The 23,803-nt window shown below is 38.6% G+C and overlaps 1 protein-coding gene and 1 long non-coding RNA gene across 2 annotated transcripts; both read left to right on the forward strand.

Moving 5' to 3' along the window:
- The first annotated feature begins 3,526 nt into the window (after positions 1–3,526).
- tacr1b (tachykinin receptor 1b) lies at positions 3,527–18,440 on the forward strand. The gene is given in 7 exon segments (XM_014996387.2): positions 3,527–4,090; positions 8,531–8,706; positions 10,284–10,478; positions 12,993–13,143; positions 13,260–13,456; positions 13,608–13,707; positions 16,926–18,440. Coding segments are annotated over 7 exon segments (1,272 nt in total). The 5' UTR covers positions 3,527–3,865; the 3' UTR covers positions 17,154–18,440.
- Positions 5,575–7,677, forward strand: LOC148155940 (uncharacterized). The gene is made up of 2 exons (XR_015764815.1): positions 5,575–6,204; positions 7,294–7,677. It is a non-coding gene; the product is annotated as an uncharacterized LOC148155940 (long non-coding RNA).
- Positions 18,441–23,803: the final 5,363 nt, after the last annotated feature.

Raw genomic sequence — 23,803 nt, forward strand, 5'->3', positions numbered from 1 at the left:
ACAGAATTTTAAGAGTCGCAACATCAGCTCTGCTCCATCTCTTCATGTTTCAGGGTTTTTTTATTTTCATGTTTTTTAATTTTAAAGTTTCAGGTTTTTTGTATTTCCTAAACAGAAGTGTGAAACGTGTATGCATCTAAATACTTAAATAAAAGGCTTTTAAAATGTGATTCTGAGGAGGAACAGTCATGATGGAAAATAATACAACTAAAGTAAAAAATAAAACTATAAATATTATTATTATCATTATGTTGCTATCCCATTCAAATGCTTTAATAGCTCTCCAGTAAACAGTAGACAATATCCAGAAAAGAGTCACCTTCCACGAGATATATGGAATAACTAAACTATTACTAAATTAGAAGTTTGATGTGTCCTATAATCTATAACACACCAAGTAAACCCTTGTTCTGATTTCTGCTGCTGAGCTTAATGAGTCTGCTGATCTGCATATCAGACATGGAAGGCATGACGCTCCATTTGAAGAGTCCTGTGTGGAATAATCCAATGTGACTGTGTCAGTTTGGCTTCGCTCACACAGCTTTTCCTCTGTGATGTGAGGCGGCGACACCTCAGGGTGAAAGCCGCTGATTTTTCTTGTTTTTCTCCTCCCTGATCTGAGCCGTAAAGAAAGACACAATGAGATGCTGTTCCAATGAATTCTACCTAAAGGCAGTGGATTTAAAAAAAACAAAAACTTTTATGTATCATCTACTGTTAGATATTCTACAATAAATATTTTAAATATTGATGCAGCCTTGTAGCTCAAGGAAAATCTACTATCGGCCTGTACTGTGTGGCACGTAAGTGTCTACTGACATTTATGATTTATCTCAGTCTGAACTGAAACATGAAGAGGTGGAGCAGAGCTGCTGTTGTGACTCTTAAAATTACGTTTTACGTTCTGCTTGTATCTTATTTGTCCCTTTTTTTTCTTTCTTTCTTTCTTTCTTTCTTTCTTTCTTTCTTTCTTTCTTTCTTTCTTTCTTTCTTTCTTTCTTTCTTTCTTTCTTTCTTTTTTTCTTTCTTTCTTTCTTCCTTTCTTTCTTTCTTTCATTTTAATGTTTGAGTTGTATTGTTTAGATCCTTCAGGCTAAAAAGTCAGTTGTAAAGCCAGGACAGCTGACCTTGGACTTCTGGCTACAAGGACTGGCTTCAAGCCCAAAGGACACATAACCTCTATGTTAGTGAAGGAGGAGAGCTGCTGTAGGCTGGAGCTTTAAATGTCTGTCCTTAATGTCTGTTCTGAGCTTCTCACACATCCATCTTTAAGAGGCGCTGTTATGTAAAATAAATTATTTTTGAGCTTCACATCATATTATAGTGTTATTCCCTCATCAATTATGCTGCCATTCTTTCATGCGGGTTTGAGAAAACCTTTAATCTCCATGGCAAAAATTCAGCTGTGCAAAACACCTGGGTGGCCCTAGCTCCGCCTTCGAGACACAGCTCCTCCTCGGAGCTGCAGTTTCCAAGTTTCCGCCTCAGAGCAGCCCTCCCCTGTGACTCTCCCACTCAGCTCCTTCAGACTAGCCAGCAGCAATTACCAAACACCTGGTGGAGCCAGGAGGAGCCATGTTGTGATGTCTTCCTGAAGTTGGAGTTTCAGGAAGAGGAGATGTTTCTTAAAGAGACAGAGGCACAATTTCAAGGTGCTATTTTATGAAGTCACATTTCTTTTAAGTCATATTTGACATAATTTTTTACAACAACTGAAGGCAACCTATTTACTTGACTGGGCTATAAAATGGCACAGTGTGGCTGGGAAACACATCATATTGCTCCTTTGATGTACTTTTCAAAGATAATTCAAAAGCTAAATGAATAAAGACAAATAACGAGTTGACCAATTAGAATAATAACAGGGCCTGTTTCCCTGTCAGAAACATTTAAACTTTTTCTTAGATAATATTGACAACTACTTTGTTTTTCTTTTAACAAATTATTTTTACAAAAACTCTTAGCTTCTTACTCAACATTTATTTTTGCTCACTTCGTCTCCCCTCTTCATCAACCATCTGATGTGTTTCTTTTGTTTGTTTTTTTGCTTTTGTGAAGAACACAGATCTTACCCCCTGTCGCGTCAACACGTCCCCATTACCGACTTCACACTTTTTTTTTTTAATTTGAGTTTATTTCTGTGACAGCAGGTGCTCTGACAGATAAACAGACAAATTAAGGAGACTCTCAGTCACTCTCAGGTGAATCGTGCCTCTTTATTTTATTCCACATCATTTCTCCTCCTCTTGTTCAAACACGACCCTGCGCCGCGGCGCTGGGTTCGGCAGCTGCGAGGGGAGCAGGTGAGGAATGAGATTGAATTCCTGTTTTCTTGCTGTGGAGTCTAATGGCTCTGATGAGATGCGACAGAGAGACAACGAGTTGCGGAGGGGCAGAGGATCTAAACCTCCCCATCCAAGTGCTGCTCCACGCATCTGTTTTAGCGGCTCTGCCCAGCTGACGTGCTGTTCGGCCTGATTGGCTGATGAGGGGCTTAAAGAGCTGGACTCATTTACTGGACTGCGGCTTCCCGCCAGCACTGATCACATGATGGACATCAGCACATCTTGATTGGAACAGACAGAGAAAATAATAAAAAAAAAAAAACTTACTTTTAATTAGGTCTGTACAGACTGGAGTTTCCTGGCCGATCACTGATCTTTACACAGATTTACCAGCTCATTCCGGTTTTAACCAATAACATTTCTTTTTGTCTGAAAAGTTGCTTATTATATTGACAAAGTTGCTAAGTTGGAAACAGTAAGATGACTTTTGTTAACTCCCCAAATGCAGATATTACCTGATGGGTGACACTATCAGTCATCTCACACAGCAGACAAATGGGAACAGTTGGTGATTTTCAGACTTTTACACAAGTAAATAACATAAGTTTCACATGTAAGTATCAGCACATCGCCAATCTCTCAAAATTAAGGAAAACGGGGCTGATTTATCGGATGGTTGATACATCGATGCACTGCATATTATTGTTTCACCTACTAGAGACAAAAGAAATTATAAAACTGCATCATTACTTCAGACACTGGGCCATTTGCTTATCTTCCAAGTTCTGGTAAGGATCTGGTTCTAGCATGATCTTCATCCTGGGTAAATTTTTTGTTCTGCACCTGTGGAAAAAATTTCAAAACAGAAAAATATTTGACTTTTGGACATTTTCAAATTTAGAATCTCTCATTTCCTTGTTTTTTCTATAATTTTTTTTAGATTAATCTCAGCACTACTAATGATTAATTATGCATTATTGGCGGAACTGAACACCTCCGTTTTTCTTCTACAGTGATCTTTTTATGCAATTTTATTCTTAAAACATTTAAAACGACTTTTACATCTCCAGTGTTTTATTCATAGAAGCCTTTGGTATCCACACAGCCTTGTTCTCTAATGTATTATTCGCACATTTTCAGGTACGTTGTGTTTATTTCCGCCCGCTATTTCCTTTGCTTAAAAAGCAACATCATCAAATTGACCCAGATTAATCCTGCAGAGATTATAGCTGTCCATATAAATTAAGTTGGCTCACACGGTCATATATTAATAATTCGCCTGGAATGTGATTCTGCACATAAAGAGCCAACACTAATCATGATTGGTGAGTGGGGTTATAGGAGCTGGTGTGTGTGGAGATGAGGCAGACCAGAAGTGCGTAAGTAGTTGGCTGGTGTGCCGCTGCGTTTTGCGCTTTGGTATCGTTTGTATTTATTTTTTTCCATCAGTGCAGCGCTGTGTGCGCGGTGCGTAAAATGAGTGAAGACGCGCCGAACTACTTTTGCTCTCCAGGATTCCAGTGAGAAGACTCGAGCCTATATATTTTTTTAAAGTCTGGGATCGGGGTTATGCCCAGAAGATGGATGAGCTCTACAACGCCACCGAATGCAGCGGCGAAAACGGGACGAACGTCTCCGCGAACTGCAGCGGCGCCTTCAACAAGTTCATCCAGCCCGTGTGGCAGATCACGCTGTGGGCCGTCGCTTATTTCGGCATCGTGGTGGTGTCTGTGGTCGGCAACGTGGTGGTCATCTGGATTATTCTGGCGCACAGACGCATGAGGACTGTCACCAACTACTTTCTAGTGAGTTGTGCGTAAAAATAGGGCGTTTTGATACGGGAGTGAGGAAATTAGGCTTTTTATTGTAATACAAGAATTTGTCTATTTATACAGCGACGCAAAAGTCTGTGCGTACGACAAGGACTCTGTAGGAGCTGCGATCATATATAGAAATCAATCATTAAAAGCAAATCTCAACGTACTGAGTTTGATACTGACTTCCAGTCTCTGTAAATTAGAGAATAATCTGCTAGTTTGAAGGGAACTTTATCTGTTTAAGTATTTTGGTTGATAGATTATAAATAATAATAATAATAATAATAATAATAATAATAATAATAATAATAAAATATGACCCAGATAAATTAACTCTACAGGTTTTTTAAGAAAAAAAAAACAACAAACAGCAAACATCTTTCATTGAGCATAATTGCAAAATCAACTGATGTCTCAAACTCCAGCTGAGCTTCATTCTTCTTCTCCTTCAGTCTAAACCTTTGACCTGTCTGCTGCTTTCCCGTCTTCAGAAAACTGTTCCTCTGAGGTCTTCCTGCATTCATGCTCAGATTAAGTTACACTCAGGTGAACTCTGTTCACTCATTAGGTGTCATCTGAAGGCACCTGGTTGATTTTTGTTTAAAAAAATCTAATTCAGTTCCCACATTTTAGATTTTTCATTTGTGAAAACCTTTGAAAGCCGTTGTCGATTTTCCTCCACTATAACGATGTGTGCCGAATTGTTTATGTCATTAATGACATAAACTTCCAATGAGACACATGGAAGTTTATGTCATTAATGAGACAAAATGTGGAAGGCTCCCAGGGGTTGGATAATTTTCCTCAATGAGCATAAATCCTGAGATCTACTCTGATAAAGGAAGTGTTGGATTGTTTTCGGTGTTTTTCAGTTCCCAATCAGATCTGTCTCTGCCTCTGAACACTCAAAAAAATGAACTTAGGGGGTTATTAGATTAATAAAAGAATATCATGTACTTTTAACACAATAATTTCATGTTTTAAACAAAAACGTGATAAAATCATGTTGAACAAACAAGAAATTCATCAACTTAACGTTTATGAAATTGAATCATGTTGAGATAACACGATTCATTATAGTCAGACTGATCTTGTGCTGGAGGCGACGAGCGAGATCACGGCAGATCCCGCGAGATCATGGGAAATCACACGAGGCCCTGCGAGATGATTGTTTTTCGTGCCAGGAAAACGCCAGCTGCAGTTTAGAGAATACTAAATTTTCCTGGCAGGATTGTGCACATATCAGTGTTGCTATGTACACTGAAAGAAATAACTCTTTGGATTAACATAAAAAAAAACCATGGAAAGATTTTCCACCTGATTACTTTGCTTTATTTCAGCACTATGTAATTCTGTTACTTCAATTTAAAGCAAATGTGTTGGCTCAACTTAACTTTTGTGGTTGATTCAACTTATTTACTTTAGTTGGACCCAATGTAATTTAATAGAACCAGACCAACTACTTTGCAATGTTTTGGACCAAATAATTGACTTTACTTGATTAAGATGAATGCAAATTTAGTTGAAACCAACTTATTTAACAGTGATACCTTCACACTATGTAATTGATGTACTCATGTCAATGGCTAACATGTGTTAACATCACATGAAGTGATGGTTAGCTGGTAATTAATCAGCGTTTTTTCTAACATTTATTGCCTGCTTGCTCCATGCTTGTGTCAAAGCACAACTGAATTGAAGTGGTTATTGCATTTATAAAAAATAACATGTTTAACAGAATTATTTTATATTTCAAAGGCAAATATGACAAAATCACGTCAAATAAACATAAAATTCAACAACCTAGCGTTAATAAAATGTATTCAAGTTGAGACAACGTGATTCAATGTAGTCAGACTAATCTCCCGCCGAAGAGGGTCTAGCGAGACCCGGAGATCACGCGAGACACTGGCGAGATTACGGAAGATCACGCGAGATGCTAGCGAAATTAAGGAAGATCACGCGAGATGCTAGCGAAATTACGGAAGATCACGCGAGATGCTAGCGAGATCACGCGAGATCTTGTGTCTGGGAAAACTTCAAACTGTTCTTTCAAGAGAAGCGGGAAGATTCCTGATTTGGATCTGCTTAATTTGAAAAAGGTAAGATTCAGTCTATTTTCATCCGTCTAAATCAAAATAAAAATCGAAATAAAAAGATGCAAATTAATATCATCAGACTTTTTAAAAAAAACATTTTTTTCTATGTTCGGTCACGTTTCTATGTAATTGATGTACTCAAATCATGCTAACATCACATGAAGCAGTGTAAGGGTCACAAAGCTGCTGTCAAGACAAAAAACGGACCCCATAAATGTCACAGTTTTGCTCCTCCTCAGGTTGTTAAAACTCCCTGGAAAAAAGTTGGACTGATGTAAATTCAGCATCTGGTGCCATACAAACTCTGAAGTCTGAGGTTTAGTGGATTTTAAACACTGGGGCCAAACATAAGTCTATTTAAATGTTTTTTTATTATTATTATTATTTAATTTCAGTACTGTTATTATGTAGGTAAATGCAGAGTGGACATTGGATGCACACACACTTTTGTGGCTTTCTATCGTAACACAGATTCTTAATTTATTAATAATAAAAAGTATTAAATTTGAGTCAGAGGAACCTTTTTTTCTAACAGCATTGTTTCATATGCAGACAAAAATATTAAGTAACTTTACCTAAGATGTTAGTACTGATCTATTTGGAAATAACTACCACACATAGTCATGACATTTCCTCCATCCAGGAAATAAGACAGGTTCTTCATGTATAAGATGTTTGGTTTGTGTACAGTGTCAGGGCTTTGTACTTGCACATAAATTGGACTGGTTTAGAATGACAGTCTGTGTGGTGGATCCTCAGACTGTCATTTCAATTGAGGAGAACAGGCCACGGAATATGGGGCCTATTTGGGATTCATCCCTTCTCTTCATGTTTTTCCATATGAGACAATATACCGTATTTTCCGCACCACAAGGTGCACCGGATTATAAGACGATTTTTGTGAAAATGTAGAAAATATGGTACCTTTTCTAAATGGAAAATCTTACCACTGGACTCACAATTAACACAGACAGGTCTTTGATGGACCTTAGCTGTTGTTGAGTCAGCCAAATAAATGTAAAGTTATTTTTTTATTTAATGAGATGTGAAATCTCTCCCCCGCAATACCCCACCCATGTTCCCATCATCAAGGTGCACAAATGGCCGAGACCGTCTGTGGAATCTTCGTTATTCGACCGGAGAGTGCAGAGCCTGGCGATGCCATTGAGGATGTTGGGATTCTCCTGGACGGAGTGGAAGTGATGAACAACTTGGGCAATCTATCTTTACATGTTTTTCCAAAGACCGCAGTCGAAAACTAAATTTTAACTGTTACAGTTCGCAAAGTTGAGCGAATTTACTGACACTTTTTATGTTGTTAAGAATTTGATCTATGCTAAACACAGCCCAGTTTTTTTCTGGAAAAACAAAACTGACCTTTTGTTGTTTATTTCAACTTTCAACTCAGCTGTTTTTTGTGCTGTGTAAAAAGAAAATGGATAACAATTTTGAAAATACAGTTCATGTTGTACTTTTTCTCATTGTTGAGTGTTCTTTCTTCTTTCAGTGTGGTCTTAAAACACTTAATTTAATAGCACTTAAGAAAATGTCTTTGATTTAACATAATTCAATCATGGAAAGATTTTCCACACGATTATATAGCTTTCTTTCAGCATGAAGCATGTTTGTTCAGCTAACTTAATTTTCATGAGTTGGATCAACTTAATTAAGTAGTGTGAAGTTATCAGTGTAAAATTAGTTAGGCTGGCTCTATTAAATTACATTGGGTCCAACTAAAGTAAATAAGTTGAATCAACCACAAAAATTAAGTTGAACCAACACATTTGCTTTAAATTGGAATAACCTTAATAAATTAAGTTGAACCAACACATTTGCTTTAAATTGGAATAACCTTAATAAATTAAGTTGAACCAACACATTTCCTTTAAATTGGAATAACCTTAATAAATTAAGTTGAACCAACACATTTGCTTTAAATTGGAATAACCTTAATAAATTAAGTTGAACCAACACATTTCCTTTAAATCGGAGTAACAAAATTACATAGTGCTGAAATAAAGCAAAGTAATCAGGTGGAAAATCTTTCCATGATTTTTTTATGTTAATCCAAAGAGTTATTTTTTTCAGTGAATATAACCCTCATCTAATAAGTTGCATTTTGAAAGATTGTGACCTTTAAATTTGACTCGGTGTGTTTGCTCGTTCTCATGAGCTTAATCTGAGAAACCATCCATTGCCAACATAGAAATGGAAAGGACTCTCTCTTTCAAGTGCATACAATGTCTAGGTTTAGATTTAAAATAAGGATATGCAAAATCATGTTAAGTTTATAAGTTGGATCAAAGTGAATTTTGTCTTTCCTCTGCAGGTGAACCTCGCTTTCGCCGAGGCCGCCATGTCTGCATTCAACACAGTGATCAACTTCGCCTACGCCGTTCACAACGAGTGGTACTTTGGTTTGGTCTACTGCCGATTCCACAACTTCTTCCCCATCGCCGCCATATTTGCCAGCATTTACTCCATGACAGCCATCGCTCTAGACAGGTGTGTCACGCTCTACCAGGCGTTTGTGTCTGAATCATGATCTGTCACGACACGAGAGTCTTCCTTTAAAACAACAGAGGTCACATTTCTGGTACCACATCTAGCAGATCTGGACATCAGGATGAGGACAAAGAAAGGAGGCTGGAGGAATGAGAGCAGGGATGCACCAATGTGAATATTTTGAGCCAAGATCAATGCTCAGTATTAGTATTGCTGATGACTAATATTTATTGATATATTTCTAGATTTTTCCTAAACGTTTGGCACCATAAAAATATACAAAACGGAAAGAAATATTAGTTGTTAATCTTGATCCAGTTTTCACTTACAGATACTGATATGTTAAAAATTGACTAACACAAGCCAATAATGATCATACAAAATGGGAATAATCTTTCATTGAAGCTAATATTCAGAAGATATCACCACCAACTAGCCTTAGCATTCACAGCATTCTCTGCTGACAGGAAGCTATAGTAAAGCAGAAAGCATGGGGGTGGGGCTAAGACCCTCCTCCTGGCTGTGATTGGTTGTTTCTGATCGAGGCAAAAGAGCATAATTTTTTCACAGATTTTCTATCTCATGCCAAACTGTCAAATCATAGTGACCGTATTAATGAATATGTAAAGGAAAAAAATAAATGCAAGTTAAATAAACCAGCGAAATGCTATGGCAAAAAGGAAGAAAAAGTCATTTATCAACTTTATTTTATTAAACACACAAAATGTAAAATATACATTGTAAAATATGTAAAATAGATGTAAAATTTTACATATGTTGTAAAATATGTTACAACAATCACAAAAGATAAATTTTGCACTAAAAATGTTTAGAATAACCAAACCAGTTTCAAGGTTGTTCAAACCAGAGTTATTGCACTTTTACAATTTTAGCCTAATTCATTTCATCTTTTAATTTCCTTTAAAATGCCTTGCTGCTGAAATGTGCTATACAAATAAAATTTGATTGATTGATTGATTGATTGATTGATTGATTGATTGATTGATTGATTGATTGATTGATTGATTGATTGATTGATTGATTGAAAACACAGGTTGTTGCTTAAAAGTTACACAAAGTTTCTGTCTCTGTTGAACACGAGCATTAACAATTATCCCACTTTGTTGAAAGCGACCCCAGACACAGTTGTTGTTGTCTGGGGTCAACATAACTGTACTTGGGCAGTACTTGAAAGGTCAATGCTGTTTGATTTTAAAAGTTTCAGTTTCTGGTAGATGAAGTCTTCCAGTATCCTTCAAGTGCAGAACAGTGCACACAGGTCCATATTAACCTGGTTATAAAACTCTCTTAGAAGGTCAAGTGCTATTAAATTAGAGGCAATAATTGTCTATTTAACTCTAAATGAGTCTCAAATCATTGTCAGAGTTGGTTAATTTTCATTCTGTGAGATTAATAGAAATCAGAGGCCACCCAGGAGGAAAATCATGCTCTTAGCAACCGTTGGAAATAATAAGAAGAAATTGCAATTTATAGTTGATTATCACGGAAAGTCCATTTCAGTGAAGTTGCTCCATAAATTCTTTTGTGTGTGTGTCCGTGTGTGTGTGTGTTTGCAGATACATGGCCATCATCCACCCTCTGAAGCAGAGGTTGTCATCCACTCAGACTCGGTTGGTGATCGGTGTGATCTGGCTGCTGGCTCTGCTGCTGGCCTTTCCTCAGTATCTCTACTCGTCCACCGCAGTGCTGCCCGGACGCACGGTCTGCTTCATAGACTGGCCTGAATACAACACTGTTGACTTCAAAAAGATGTGAGTAGCTGAGCTGGTGTTTCCTCCTGACCACAGTGTTGTCTTCCAACTTGTGAGAAGCAAGTTGAAATCATGTAATGATGAAGTTATTCCCATGTGTCTTTTTTTTTTTTTAATTCAGTGTTGAGATGACATTATCCTGAGAGGACAATTAGACAATTAGTAGACAATTAATAAAACATCCTTGGGCTAATTAGGCATTTTTGTTGTTGTTGGAAGTGTAACAAAACCTTTAGATTTTGAATTTATGATGGTCAAATCAAACATTGGACTTTATTTGGTTTCAAAGTAAAAACTGTCACCAACAGACATCTAAATATGGTTCATTAGCCAAGAGTTAGCAGGAATCATTTCTTGATGGTGGGACTCATAATTTTACTCTACAGATGTGACAAGTTACTATGGTACAAAATGGTGACTCAGGATGGATTCCCATCTAACGTTTAGTCCGTTTTAATCCAACGGATTAAAACGGACTGGATTTTCTGTTTGCCTAGAAAATCCAGTTCGTCTGGGAAGGTGTGAAGGTGCTCTCAGACTCTGATCCACTTACAAACGTAGGTGTTGGTTCGGTTGAAGTGAACTCTAGTTCAGTTTGAATGCACATGTGAATGCTCTAAACTCTGATGCCACTCCATTTTTGTTCACATTTCGTGAAGTAGTAAGATGTGCTCAGCGACTTCTTCAGAGATTCTTGTGACATTTCCTTCAGTGATTCTAGGTGCGGCGCCCCCACAGGCGAGGAGGGGAACAGATTTTTTTAAAGTGTTTGATTCTTTTGACACAGTGCAGTGCGAAAGCAAACCATCACCACCTGAACATTTAACAGATATTGCAATTTTGGTCCCTAATTGAACTGAGTCTACTGGACTAATAGGTGTGAAAACACCCTGAGTGTGTCAACAACTGAAATACACATGATATCCCTGAGCATATGGTGCCATCTGGATATGAATTCCACTTATGTCTTGAGGGAATGATCTGCAAAGAAATGTTGGTCCTTTTACACAGGACCATACTTTTAATGCACCATTTTGACTACATTCATAATCAATAAATTAAAATATGATGAGTATCATGTCAGATTAAAACCCCTTTTTGAAAATGACAAACCTTAAGCACGTATTACCCATACTTTTCATTAAGCACACATGTTTTTCATTGGTCTGATGTAATATTTTATTCATAAATATGTTTTTATTAGCTGCAAGTGGAAAATCATCATCATTAACAATAAAGTCTCGAAAACATCAGTCTGATCAGTCAAATGAATGTGTATTATGGTTTTCACTTACTGAAATAAATAGATTTTGGCTTTACATATTTATTTGCAAAATTTCAACTTTTACCTCAGTGAAGGAGAGGATTACTCCAATCCTTTCTGACACTCTTCACCATTTTTTATTCATAGCCAGTAAGCGCTCCAGGTCTCAATTTTTCCTTTTTTCTTTTTCTCCTCATCTTCCAAAATTATCACCAACTTCCAGCCGACAGGTTTCTGTCATGGAATCTGCATGTCACAGCGCCGCTGGCCTTTGAGAATCCTGCAGGCTGTAAAATATTCATAAATAAAGGCAGCCTGTCCCCAACACGTATAACTGCTACAGACCTGTGGAAAAGCTTTGGGGTCCATCACAAATGTCTTCTGTTTATTTTTAAAATGTTATTATTATTATTTTAAGCATTCAAATGTTGCTTTCATTTATTCAGGAGAAACACAACCAAAACCAACCAGGTCCTGTGTGAAAAGGTCAACTTACTAACTGCAATCAGGTGTGATAATAACAAGTATCGACTGTGGAATTTTGGATCAATCTCTATTTTTTTACAGAAATGTTTAATTCAGCTACAGTGGAGCTGAACTGTTTCCAGCACATTTTATAAAACGTCTGTAGATCTGAGTTATTTTACCCCCACTTCACCTTATCAGTCAGGTTCTATTTAAGTTCTTTCTTTCTGCTAAAGGTCAGGCAGTGACCAGGCCAGTGAAACTCAACTCAGCTAATCACAGTAAATTCATGATTCACCAGGTTTATTACTTTTTCACATAGAGCCAGTTCTGGTTGGCTATTTTTCTCTTTGGAAAATGAAATCATCTTTCCAAATCTGTGTTTTTTTCACTTAGGATACGGCTGTGATGATAATAACACATGATGTGAAAAAGCAAAACAGTGTAAACTGAAGACATTTGGAAGGGGGTGAATACTTTTCTCAGCACTGAAGGCAAACTGTGTGAGTGCAGAGAGATGGCATTTGGTATGAAAGGAGCGAAGTAAAGCAGATGTTCAAATGTCTTTCTTAATATCATAGTAGTCCATGTTGGAGCATTTTAGTTTTGATTTACTCATTCTGGAATCGCAAACATGCTTTACTTAAATTGCCTGTTTCCTCTTACTGGCACATTATAGTGACACTTTCAAAAAATATGTAAATATTCTATTCTTTATAAAAGTTCCATACTGCAACTTCGACTGCTCCATAATAGATTACCTGCTTGCGTTTGTGTTGCCGCAGCTACTATGTGTGCGTGACCGTACTGATCTACTTCCTGCCCCTTTGCATCATGGGATGGGCGTACATGACGGTGGCCGTCACCCTGTGGGCGAGCGAGATTCCAGGAGACTCATCTGAACACTACGCAGAGCAACTCATCGCCAAACGCAAGGTAACCCAGACAACAACACCCGAACCCGTCATTTAACCTGATGATTTTTTTAATCCCTAACATGTAAAGCAGCCGGAGAGATTAAGCAGGCATCACCACCGTACCTCCTCTGGCAGGTGGTGAAGATGATGATCGTGGTGGTGTGCACCTTCGCCGTGTGCTGGCTGCCGTACCACGTCTACTTCCTGCTGCACCAGTTCTTCCCCGAACTGTTTGAGGAGCGCTACATCCAGCAGGTCTACCTGGCCGTCATGTGGCTGGCCATGAGCTCCACCATGTACAACCCAGTCATCTACTACTGCTTGAACAGCAGGTGAGCTGCTTAGCATGAAAAAAAAGGCGAGTTGTCTGTCAGCGTGGGTGTTTTGCCATGAGTTGGGCTGTAATCTGGGTTTGTGTGCACAATCCTTTCCGCTTATTAATCCTTTCCCGCTGTGTACCACCCACCCCTCCTCTACCGGCAGGTTCAGAGGAGGCTTCCAGCAGGTGTTTTGCTGCTGTGCTCCCACCGTCACCAAAGAGGAGCTGCTGGAACTCAAATCTCCTCGTTACCTGCAAACCCAGGTCTGTGTAAGAAGGACGAGTCAGAACAACAAGCGTGTGTTCATTCATTCATTCCGTTCATTCATTCATCTGCTGCTTTTACCCGCCATGTGTCCCGACATACAGAGTAGCTGTGTTTCCATTATAAATGTGCGCAGAAATTTTGTCTGTATTTTGCTAATGTTTGACAAAAAAAAAAGAAAAAAAAACGCAATTTCGCAATTGCGGTGTTTCCGTTCTTAGAGAAGTGAAATTAAAATCACATGTGAATAAACTTGTTCACGCGATAAGTCATTAAAATCATGTAAGTGACCGATGAAAACAGGTACATTAGATATATTCATAATTCAGTGATGGTGCTAGAGATCATCATCTGTCAGCCAATCAGAGGAGATCAGGTCTCATTCAGGCTTTGGAGCGACAAGCCCCGCCTACTTGGAGCGGCTTCATATGCATCATTTTGGGAAAATTGTAGTCTGCAATTTTACAGAAGAAATATGGATTCAACACGTTTGAATGACACAACATTTTGTGTTGTGTGTCATTCAAACGTGAATGACCCAGAGCTGGGGATGATAATGCTGTGATTTATTGTATTGTGATGCTGTGAGAGCTCTGGTGGAACCAGCTGCAGACTGTCCAAAAACCCCCCCAAAACAAACCATCATCCTGCTACTACTTCCTGTCGCCTTCTTCAACATTTCTCCCAGTAGTAACATTGTACTGTTGATCAATGCACATGCAGTTTTAGATGTATATAGATGTATTTCGATGCAACCTGAAAACCACCTCATCATATGGCGCTAAAAACTTTTTACCGAAAAATGTGTCATGATCCGTGTTTCTGTGTATTTATTTGAAGGTTTTTCTGTGTTCAGTTTCTGTCCTGAGTCTCTGTTGTTTCTGCGTCTTCCTGTTGATTGCTTCCCAGGTGTGTCTCATTCCTTGATTACCCTCCCTGTGTATTTAGTCCCACCTGTTGTCTTTGTCTCTTGTGATTCATTTGCAGTCAGAGTGGAACTGTAAAGTCCTGTGTTGGTTTAGCTCCCTTCGTCAGTCCTCAGCTTTTCAGTTGCTACCGGTAATTAGCTGTGTGCTAACTCTCTGCCGTGCTGCCTGTGTTGGACTATGTTTGAGCTCTATTCATCAAATTCATCATTTTCTTCTACAACCTGGGCCTCTCACCACCACCACACTCCACCCATTGACGGCGAGTTTTTTTCGAAATTGCTGTGTTTCAGTTAAGCAAACTGATTTTCGTAATTTTTATTTGCGCAATTTTATGGTTAATGGAAACGCAGTTACTGTAACTGTAAGGACTTGACACACTCTCTTTGTCTATGTATTAAAGTCACTTGGTGTTAATGTAGAAGCTTTCGCTCCTTCTACTATTTTTAACCCAGCTGAACCTCTACACAGTGAAACCTGTTTGTTGTTCAGTATTCATGGATTCACTTGTTCACAGAATTTTTTTGAGGAGCATTATTCAATAGAAAATTCAGTTTGGAATGCTGATATTACTTGACACGCTATTGGCTGGTTTTGCAAAGCAGCCGAATCCTGGGGGTCAGCTCCACAGATATAAAGAGTTTTTATCAAACCTCATGGAGGCTGAGGATGAAAATGCTCTGATTTTTTTATTTATATCTACTCAAAGGAGGAACAGAACCGAAAAGAAAGAATGAAGTATCAGAAAATCAGTTCAGGTTTTGTTGTCTTTGAAGGATAAATTATCAGTACATCAGAATCTGTTGTATTTCTTGAAAACAAAACTCCTTCTTGTTTTCATCTCCTGCCTGCGTCTGACCTGCTCTATTGGTATCTGACTGAATATTCTTCTCCCTGCTGGTGTGCACAACCAGTGCAGTCACAAAAACCTTGATTGTACGTGGATGTCTGCAGAGAGTCTGAGTGGGTACGACGCTGTGGTTGAGTGGACGTTAGAGCGGACTGGAAGGTATCGGCTCGGCTTAAGACAATGGAGAGAAGTTGTTTTATAAATGCTGATGAAGACAGAATTTTAAGCCAAACAGTGACTGATATAGGTTTTATGGAGAATTAACGCTTGAGTTGAATCTGTCCTATAAAACTGTTTTGAATTGTTTTTCTCGTAGCTTTTTGTTGCAGGGTAAATAATGCATAACAGAGACTCTGTAAAAATACTGTGGCTGGCTAACCTTTGGTTGCTAACAATGCTAATTTTGCCATGTGTTTCGTTACCTAACCTCGACGGATGTTTTTAGAGTTCTAATGAGTCTGCGCCAACCGGTCTTTATGGGTACACCTTTAGAAATGCTTGGTATGGAGTCAACAAGGCATCTGAGACGTTTCTGACATTTTTATTTACATTGACATGATTGATTCAAGCAGCTGCTGCAAATCTGTTGGTAGGATGATCAATGGTTTCTATGGTAGTTCTATCTGACATGCTATTGGCAGTCGTTTGTAAAACAGACAATCCAGGTGCAGCATCCGTTTTCCTTGGTAGTTGCTGTACCCACTAAGAGTAAAGATAAGGAAGTCCAAGGGTTTCCTTACTGCACTGTGCACTTTAATGCATATTTGGTTATATTTAATGCATATTTGGTTATATTTTGGAGTTTAAACTATCAAAATGAGAAGATATAAGCGTTTTAGAGGGGGGCTGAAGTATTTGCTCATTTCTGTTGTACTGCTGTGAATACTGGGGAGCCAGTGCAGTCACACCTGAAGTATTTACCCTTTTATTCCCCATGTTGAACTTCAACAAGCTGACTTCAGCACATCTAGGTGTCTTCCTTTGATTTGGCTGATTTGCTATTTGTGTTAAGCATTTGAACTGGTGAACCTAATAAAGCGGCATCATTCCAGCATCAACTAGTAGATGCTGTTTTTTTTATTTTAGTGTCTGAACTTTCTTAGGTGTTGCATCTGTCCCATTGTGTCCCTGGTTCCAGATACTAAAATATGCATGAACATTTCACATGTTGTTTGTGCTGTGTCTGATCAAAAATGAGCTTAAAGTCATTTTTAAACCATTGCACTTTGGTTTTGTTTATATTTCACACAGAAACCCAACGTTTTAGGGAACATGGTTGTTTGGGTAGAATAGAGGTAATTCTGAGTGTAATTGATCTAAAGATGAACTCTGCCATCTGTCACCAGCCCATGGTAAATAACACAACTCTCTCAGCTAGGACATGCATCAACGACTGTCTGGACTTTATCTGCTCACCGAATTGTTGATGCTCTGCTTTCAGGTCAGCATATACCCCGCAAGCCGAACAGAGACCGTTGTTCCCGCCGCAGCAACTGAGGCGCCACCTGCTGAGTCGCATGTTTATCCTCACGTGGAGGTCGCGACGAACGGCTCAGTCTCTGACACGCTGCCCTAAAGCTCTCACGTTTCCACCTATGGGGGTAAAGAGTGGAGAGGCCCGGATGCTAATGCTGCTAACCAACCTGTGTACAGGTCACGCATGAGGTAAACGGCTGATACAACTACATGATAACATTGGATGAGGGCATCATCACAAAGTGACGTATGAGACTTGAGAGAATCTCATCCGTCATCACCTGCACGGCTCATTCTTGACCCACCATGTTCCTGACTTGGGGGGCTGGTTGAAGAGGAACTCCTGTGTTTGCTTAGCAACAGTGTCAATTCGTTTTTAACTGCGTTGTATGGGAGCTTGGGGAGTGCTTGCAGACTGCCTGTCTGTACAGAGCCAGCACCTGTTGGGCAGGATTAGCCCCTTGTTTTGACAATGTGTGGAGCCTGTTTGGGTTTGCAGCAGCCAGGTCACAGGCCCAGCTAAATATAGAGGTCCAGAGATGGGAGACAAGCCACACATAGCACAACCAGGGGGGAGTCTGAGGCTCATTGCTGCAGACATAAGGCGCAATTTCAATGTCACAGGTACCAGGTGTAGGTGTTTGTCTGGTGTGTCTTTGCCTTGTGATGAACTGCTGATCTGTTTAGATTGTAGCAGTCGCCATGCAGTCATAAAACAGGACAGTAGCTGCGTTTCCATTAGCCATGGAATTGCATAAAGTGAAATTATGAAACTAAACAACAATTTTGACAAAAACGTTTTTTGCACTAGAATGTGTTGGTTTTTCAGACGTATATTGAAATAGATGTATTTCGCAAAACTGCGATGGAAACACTTTTTTTTTGCATCACATTAGTCACATGATCAACAGCCAGATGTTACTAGTGGTGAAAACGATGAAGAAGACGACAGGAAGTGGACGGATGATGTTTTTGTTTTTTTGGATGATCTGCAGCTGGCTCCACCAGAACTCGGACAGCATTATGCAGTTTATAAGAAGTTGTGTGTCATTCTAACATGGTGAATCCGTAACTCTTCTGGAAAATTGCAGATTATAGTTTTCCCAAAATGCTGCATTAGCAGTCACTCCCAAGTAGGCGGGGCTTGTTGCTCCAATGCCTGAATAAGATGCTGATGTGTCCTCTGATTGGCTGATAGATGAGGAACGAATGAATTATGAATGGAACTCATGTATCTGTTAACATCTGTGCTTTGTCATATTGAATAGCAAGTTTATTTTAATTTAATCTCTTAACAGAAACTGCAATTGAGAAATTATGTCTTTTTGGACATTAGCATAACAGCAACAAATATTTGCGCTCTTTTGAAATGGAAACGCAACTAATGTCAGTTTGTAAACCAGATTGAATGGGCGGGTCATTCCCATTCATCACTACAACATTAACTGTTTATTAAAAGCTTTATGCTTTTTTGTTTCTATACACGCTGCCACTACTTCTCTGCAGATTGTTTTATTCATATCCTGGTCACAAAGCGACTCCTGTTTCTGCCTCCAACTGCAGTGTGTATATATATATATATATATATATATATGAACTGGAATTTCTCATAAAAAACAGGAAATTATTTGGTGTAGATGAAAAAGATGCCTCACCCATATCAGTTTCCTAGAAGCACAGAGAAGAATAGTTTCCTGTTCACTGGAAACAAATGTGTGCTGCACACTTCAATTCAGAAACACTTTATTTATCCCAAAGGGAAATTAAATGTTGTCATAACTCATGACAACATTTAATTTGTTGTCATGAGTTATCTGTAAAGAGTTGTGGATGGTGATGCTGTGGGCAGGACGAGTCTCAGGTAGCAGTCAGCCTTGTGATGAATTTTAAGAGGCCTGTGACTGAAGCCAGTGTTGAATGAGAGTCTCATGGCTGTCAAAACATGCTAACAGTTCAATGTCAGAACAGCAGATGTTGTTACACAGAAACATATCCTGGATGATACCATCAGTTGTTGGCTAGCACTGCTAATCCACCTCATTTGCTTTGCCTCTCCTTTTTAAACCTCTGTCTGGCTGGATGGCAGAGAGAGGATGGAGTAGGGGATATGATCCTTTCTCATTATGACTGAAAGAAGAGATGGTTTGAACTTCCTCCATCTCCATCTGCTCGTTGGTCCTGCTTCTTTCAAATGCAGAATATTGACAGACTTGAGAAGATCCTTAACATTAGTTTAAAAAATGTATTACAATTGTAATATGTATTAGCAAAAAGCTGTTAGAATCCATTTTAAGTCTTTTTTTCATAACCTCAGACAACCTCCTTCACTCTTTAGTAAAAATCTAAAAGTTTTGCAGCCTGGTGGATCCCATCTTCTCGATGTCCGTCAATGGATTCTGGAGTTACTGCAGTCAGTCCGAACCAGCCAATCAGGGCTTGGTGTTCCCAGCATCCCTTAGAACACTTCAAGACACAAATTTCTTTTCAGCTGATACCATCCAGCTCACCCTCATCTGAAGCACTTTGAACTGCCGCGGTGCTGAAATGTGCTGCGGAAATAAACTTGACCTGACAACTCAAACAGGTGACGATCCGCTGACCGCTTTTTATCTCGTCTCTCCCTGAAGAGATTGACAAGAAGATTAAAACAATCATTCACAAACAAGAGTTTACTTGTGAAAACAGTAACTGCATAAAGACTTCTGCAGAAGTTGTAACTTAATGACAAAGGTGTTTGTACTCAAATCTGTAACAAGAGAGGAGAAGTTTGGATTAAAACAGCATGAACAATTAATATATAGTGAAAGTTAAAAAAAATAAAACTATTATAACCTGAAGCATTTGGTTTCTAATTTTGGTTTCACAGAAAAAATTTTTACATCTTTGCCATCTCTGAGGCTATTTTGGACCAAATGTCATCTTTGTACTGTGAGATCAAATTGCAAATGTTTTTTGTGTTCAGTGAACTATGTGATTGTACTAACTTTGTAAAGATCTGTACAGTGATGATTATGTATGCAGTACTATGTTTTGTTTTTGTCGGACTTAAACGTTTTAAATGTTCAAACTGATTTTAACATCAAAAATAACCTGAATTTTCAATTAAGTTCAGTTTATTTGTATGGTGCCAATTAATGACAAATCTTCTCAAAGAACTTTAGGAGAAAAAGTCATTTTAACCCAATCATACAAACAGGTTCCCAGTCAAACAAACTGTCAGGTAGAGCTGTCCAATGAGCGGCCCGGGGAACATTTGTGACCTCTGGAGTGATTTTGTGCAGCCATGACTCCAGATCAAATACAGATTACCTCAACTCAGTGCAGGTGGTTGATACAGATGGAGACGTTGCCATTTTTCATTTTTAATCAGCGCAAAATTGTTGCAGGCAAACTTGAGCTTTAGTTTTCCTTTGATGGAAAGACAAATTTTCTCCAAATGGCTGATATGCCGATCCATTGATGTTGATTGAGGTCAAATTTTCTAGAATAAAAGTTTTAAGAAATATTTTTTACTATTTTTTTAAAATTATTATGGAACAAATCAACTGAAATAAACATCTTCCTCCAATACACACTTGGAAAACAATTTTTTAAATAAAATATGGGAACTGAAACTTTTTTTTAGTCCTAAATGGAAAAGATACACACTATCATTCATTTCTCTCAGCTTCTCACTTCTTGTTTCTCTCCTTATAAGAAGGAATATGATATTAAAGGCATTTGGAATATAGACTGGAAATGACATCACAGAAATCTAAAAGCAAGTGTGTGTGTGTGTTTGTGTTTCTGTCTTGAACATGTCTAGTTGTAGGTTTGAACACACTGACTGTAATCTGAATAAAACATAATCCATCACTGATTTTTTTTTGGGGTTTTTTTTTGTGAATAACAATTACTGTTGGCTCGATGAGCGTTGAGCAAACGGAAATCTCAATAAAGCCAGACTTCTAATCGCTCTGCATGAACACAAATCTGTGACATACATCTGCAGCCTCAGCGGTTCCGTTTACCTCTTAATGCAGCTTCCTTTATCATTTCTGCTGTCACACTTAGACAATCAGCTAGAGATCAAAAACATTTAATTAAGAGATTGCTGGGTGTGACAGCTTCCTCTTGTTTTTCCAGTTGGGATTTCTTTTGATAAAACACTTAGTCCATGCTCGAGCTGGTCAGAGTGAGACATCTCTCAGCCACTCCAGAGCTTTGAAGAGGAGGAAAGCAAAACGAGCTGCCAGGAAAATAATCCAGAGTGAGGACTTCACCGAGGCTGGATTTACAGAGCAGCAACACGGCCGTCTGTGCAGCAGCACCAAATATCAGGGCTGCACACTCATCTGTGTTGTACGCTTCAAATTCTCCTTTATCATTCACAGCAAACTGACTTCATTCCTGATTTAAGTTGAGCTAGAAAATAAATCTGTGTATATTTTTGTTTTATGATTCTCTATTATTTTTACTTGTGGTAATGTATTTTATTAAGATGCACCTTTATGTGAGTTAGTGTGAGTGAACTCTAAATGTATGATAGCAGGAAGAAGCCTGCCCCAATATTCAGAACACCTGGCACCTAATCACCTCATGATGGGTGGAGAGTATAAAGCGAGACTCACCTGGTTGCTTCATGCTGGCATTTGGTCACACGTCATTGGGAAGGTCGCTTGTGTGGTGTGCAGGTCTAAAACTCTAACATCAGTAAGTAATGTTTCTCCTTCTGTATAAGACCTACAATTTCAGTGTTTGACTTGAATTGTTTAAATCTAGAAACCACTGGAAGTCTCCTGCTTGGTACTGGTGTGTGGCTGCAATTCACCCTCCCCAGTGCAGTTTTAACATAAAGTGGGTATGTATTGTTTTATTGCACCTATAAGGCTCCATAACACAAAAATGACAGTTATTTATATATATAGAACATATTGGCAAGCCAATCCTCCCGCTGTGGGCTGGAAAGGATTTTCTGGTTGGGGTGGAGTCATCCAGCTCTGGTAGATGACGATGGTTTCCTCTGCCTTCCATCTTCTGTAAATCACCTATTAACCTTTTGATTTAATTCCAGCTCTGACACTGCTGCAGCTCGCTGGAGACCCTGCTGTTTTGTTTCACTGCTTGGTTTCATTTTTTTTTTAGTATACCTTGTTTCATCAGTTGACTTTTTCCATTTTTGTAACTGCTTTGTTTAATTTGTTTGGTTTAAATTTGTTACTTTGGAACATTCTATTGTGTGGCCTCCAGCCTTGCTGCAGGTAGCGGCCTTGGGTTCTTTTAGATTATTCTATTAAAGTATTGATGATTTTAATTGGTTATGTTGGCGTTAACCTCATTTTAGTCTTTGGCCAAGTTTAAATTGTATTTTTTTTTTTGTATTTGCTTGTTTAACCCCATCCTTTTGTCTCCAGGCTGAGAGCTGAAGGTAGTGGGAGGGGCCTACAGGGAGACTGGAACTGTGTGTTGTGCAAGTGGCCGGTGTTGGGATTTCTTCACGACTGAATGCCTGTTCACAAGTGTTTGGGGTGATTTATTTTGGATTTATTTACTTTAGGGACCAGTTCCCATTTGGACTCCCCTCGCCCTGCTGGTAGGCCTCAGTACTGTGCACCCCCTTCCTATTGTGGTTCCTTATGTTTTCTCTTTTTTTAAAAAAAAAAAAAAAACGTGAAACAATAAAATGTAATTAACTTTTTGGAAAAGTCTTGTTCTCTTTGGTTATGAACTTCGAGTGCCTACTGGCAATCTATTTCCTTGGGTGCAATTCCCAAGGTGGTGTTGACAACTTCTGGTTACCCTGTTGTGAGGGGCAGATATCGGATTTATACCCTAGTGTCGCCACAATAGTAATTCAGTTCAAAAAGTGAAATGATGTATCATGCTGCTGATTTTCAAATGTCTGACTCTGCTAGTTTTTGATAATTTTGCCTCAGCTGAAGAAAACATGACGTGCTATTGAATGTCCAGAAAACTCAGTGAACCAGCAGATGGCGCCGTAACCCGTCAAGCTGCGTTTCCATGACCATCTACATGCAAAATTTTTTTTTTTTTAGTTTCGGTGCTAAAATGAGTTTTTTTTTTTTTTTTTTTTTTTTTGGCTATATCTAAATTCATTTATTTCGTAGAACTGCAATGGAAACACTTTTTCCACGTCACATGACCAACAACCGGTCGCTGCCCCTGGCGTAAACTACGACGAAGAATACGGCAGGAAGTTGTTAGAGTATGATGGCGGCATGTCTTTTACTGCCTTTTATTTATGCTGTTTGTATTATTCTGTGAGATTGTAAAAGAAAAAAGAGTTGATTGTGCTTCATTAAATACTTAACAGTGTTTATCAAAGTATTTCACAAGATATGTTCTATGTTTACATCAACTTTTACTTTTGTACAAAGAATATGACTCTTTCAGTTGCCTTGATCTGCAACAGCTGGAGAGCCAGAGAAGAAACTAGCAGAATGTCACCTTCATTCCTCTCCTTCATTTTCCTTTGGTAATCTTATCAGAAAACCTTTGTATCTTTGGCCCAAGGCTTGACTCAAAACTGCGTCTGTGGCGCCACCTGGCTGTTAACTTCCAAAGTGTAACTGTACTGAATTAGTTTGCAGACGGACAGTACTGGGCGCTCAAACTATAGTCAAGCATATTGTTTTCAAAATAGGATTGTTGAGGAAAAATATAAAGCTACATAAAACCTTTTAACTTTTTTCATTTCCCTTGCAGCAGTAGAGAATAGCCCCAAATCTAAACGTCACACAAGCAGAAGAAAAAAGAACAATTTGGACATTTATAGATAAGTATGGAAAGCCACAAGTACCACAAATCAATCTTCTAAAAAGACTTTAAATTGATATTAAATTT

The sequence above is a fragment of the Poecilia mexicana genome, unplaced genomic scaffold, assembly GCF_051168715.1.
Source record: "Poecilia mexicana isolate PSO_F unplaced genomic scaffold, ASM5116871v1 scaffold_12, whole genome shotgun sequence".
In the NCBI taxonomy this organism is placed as follows: domain Eukaryota; kingdom Metazoa; phylum Chordata; class Actinopteri; order Cyprinodontiformes; family Poeciliidae; genus Poecilia; species Poecilia mexicana.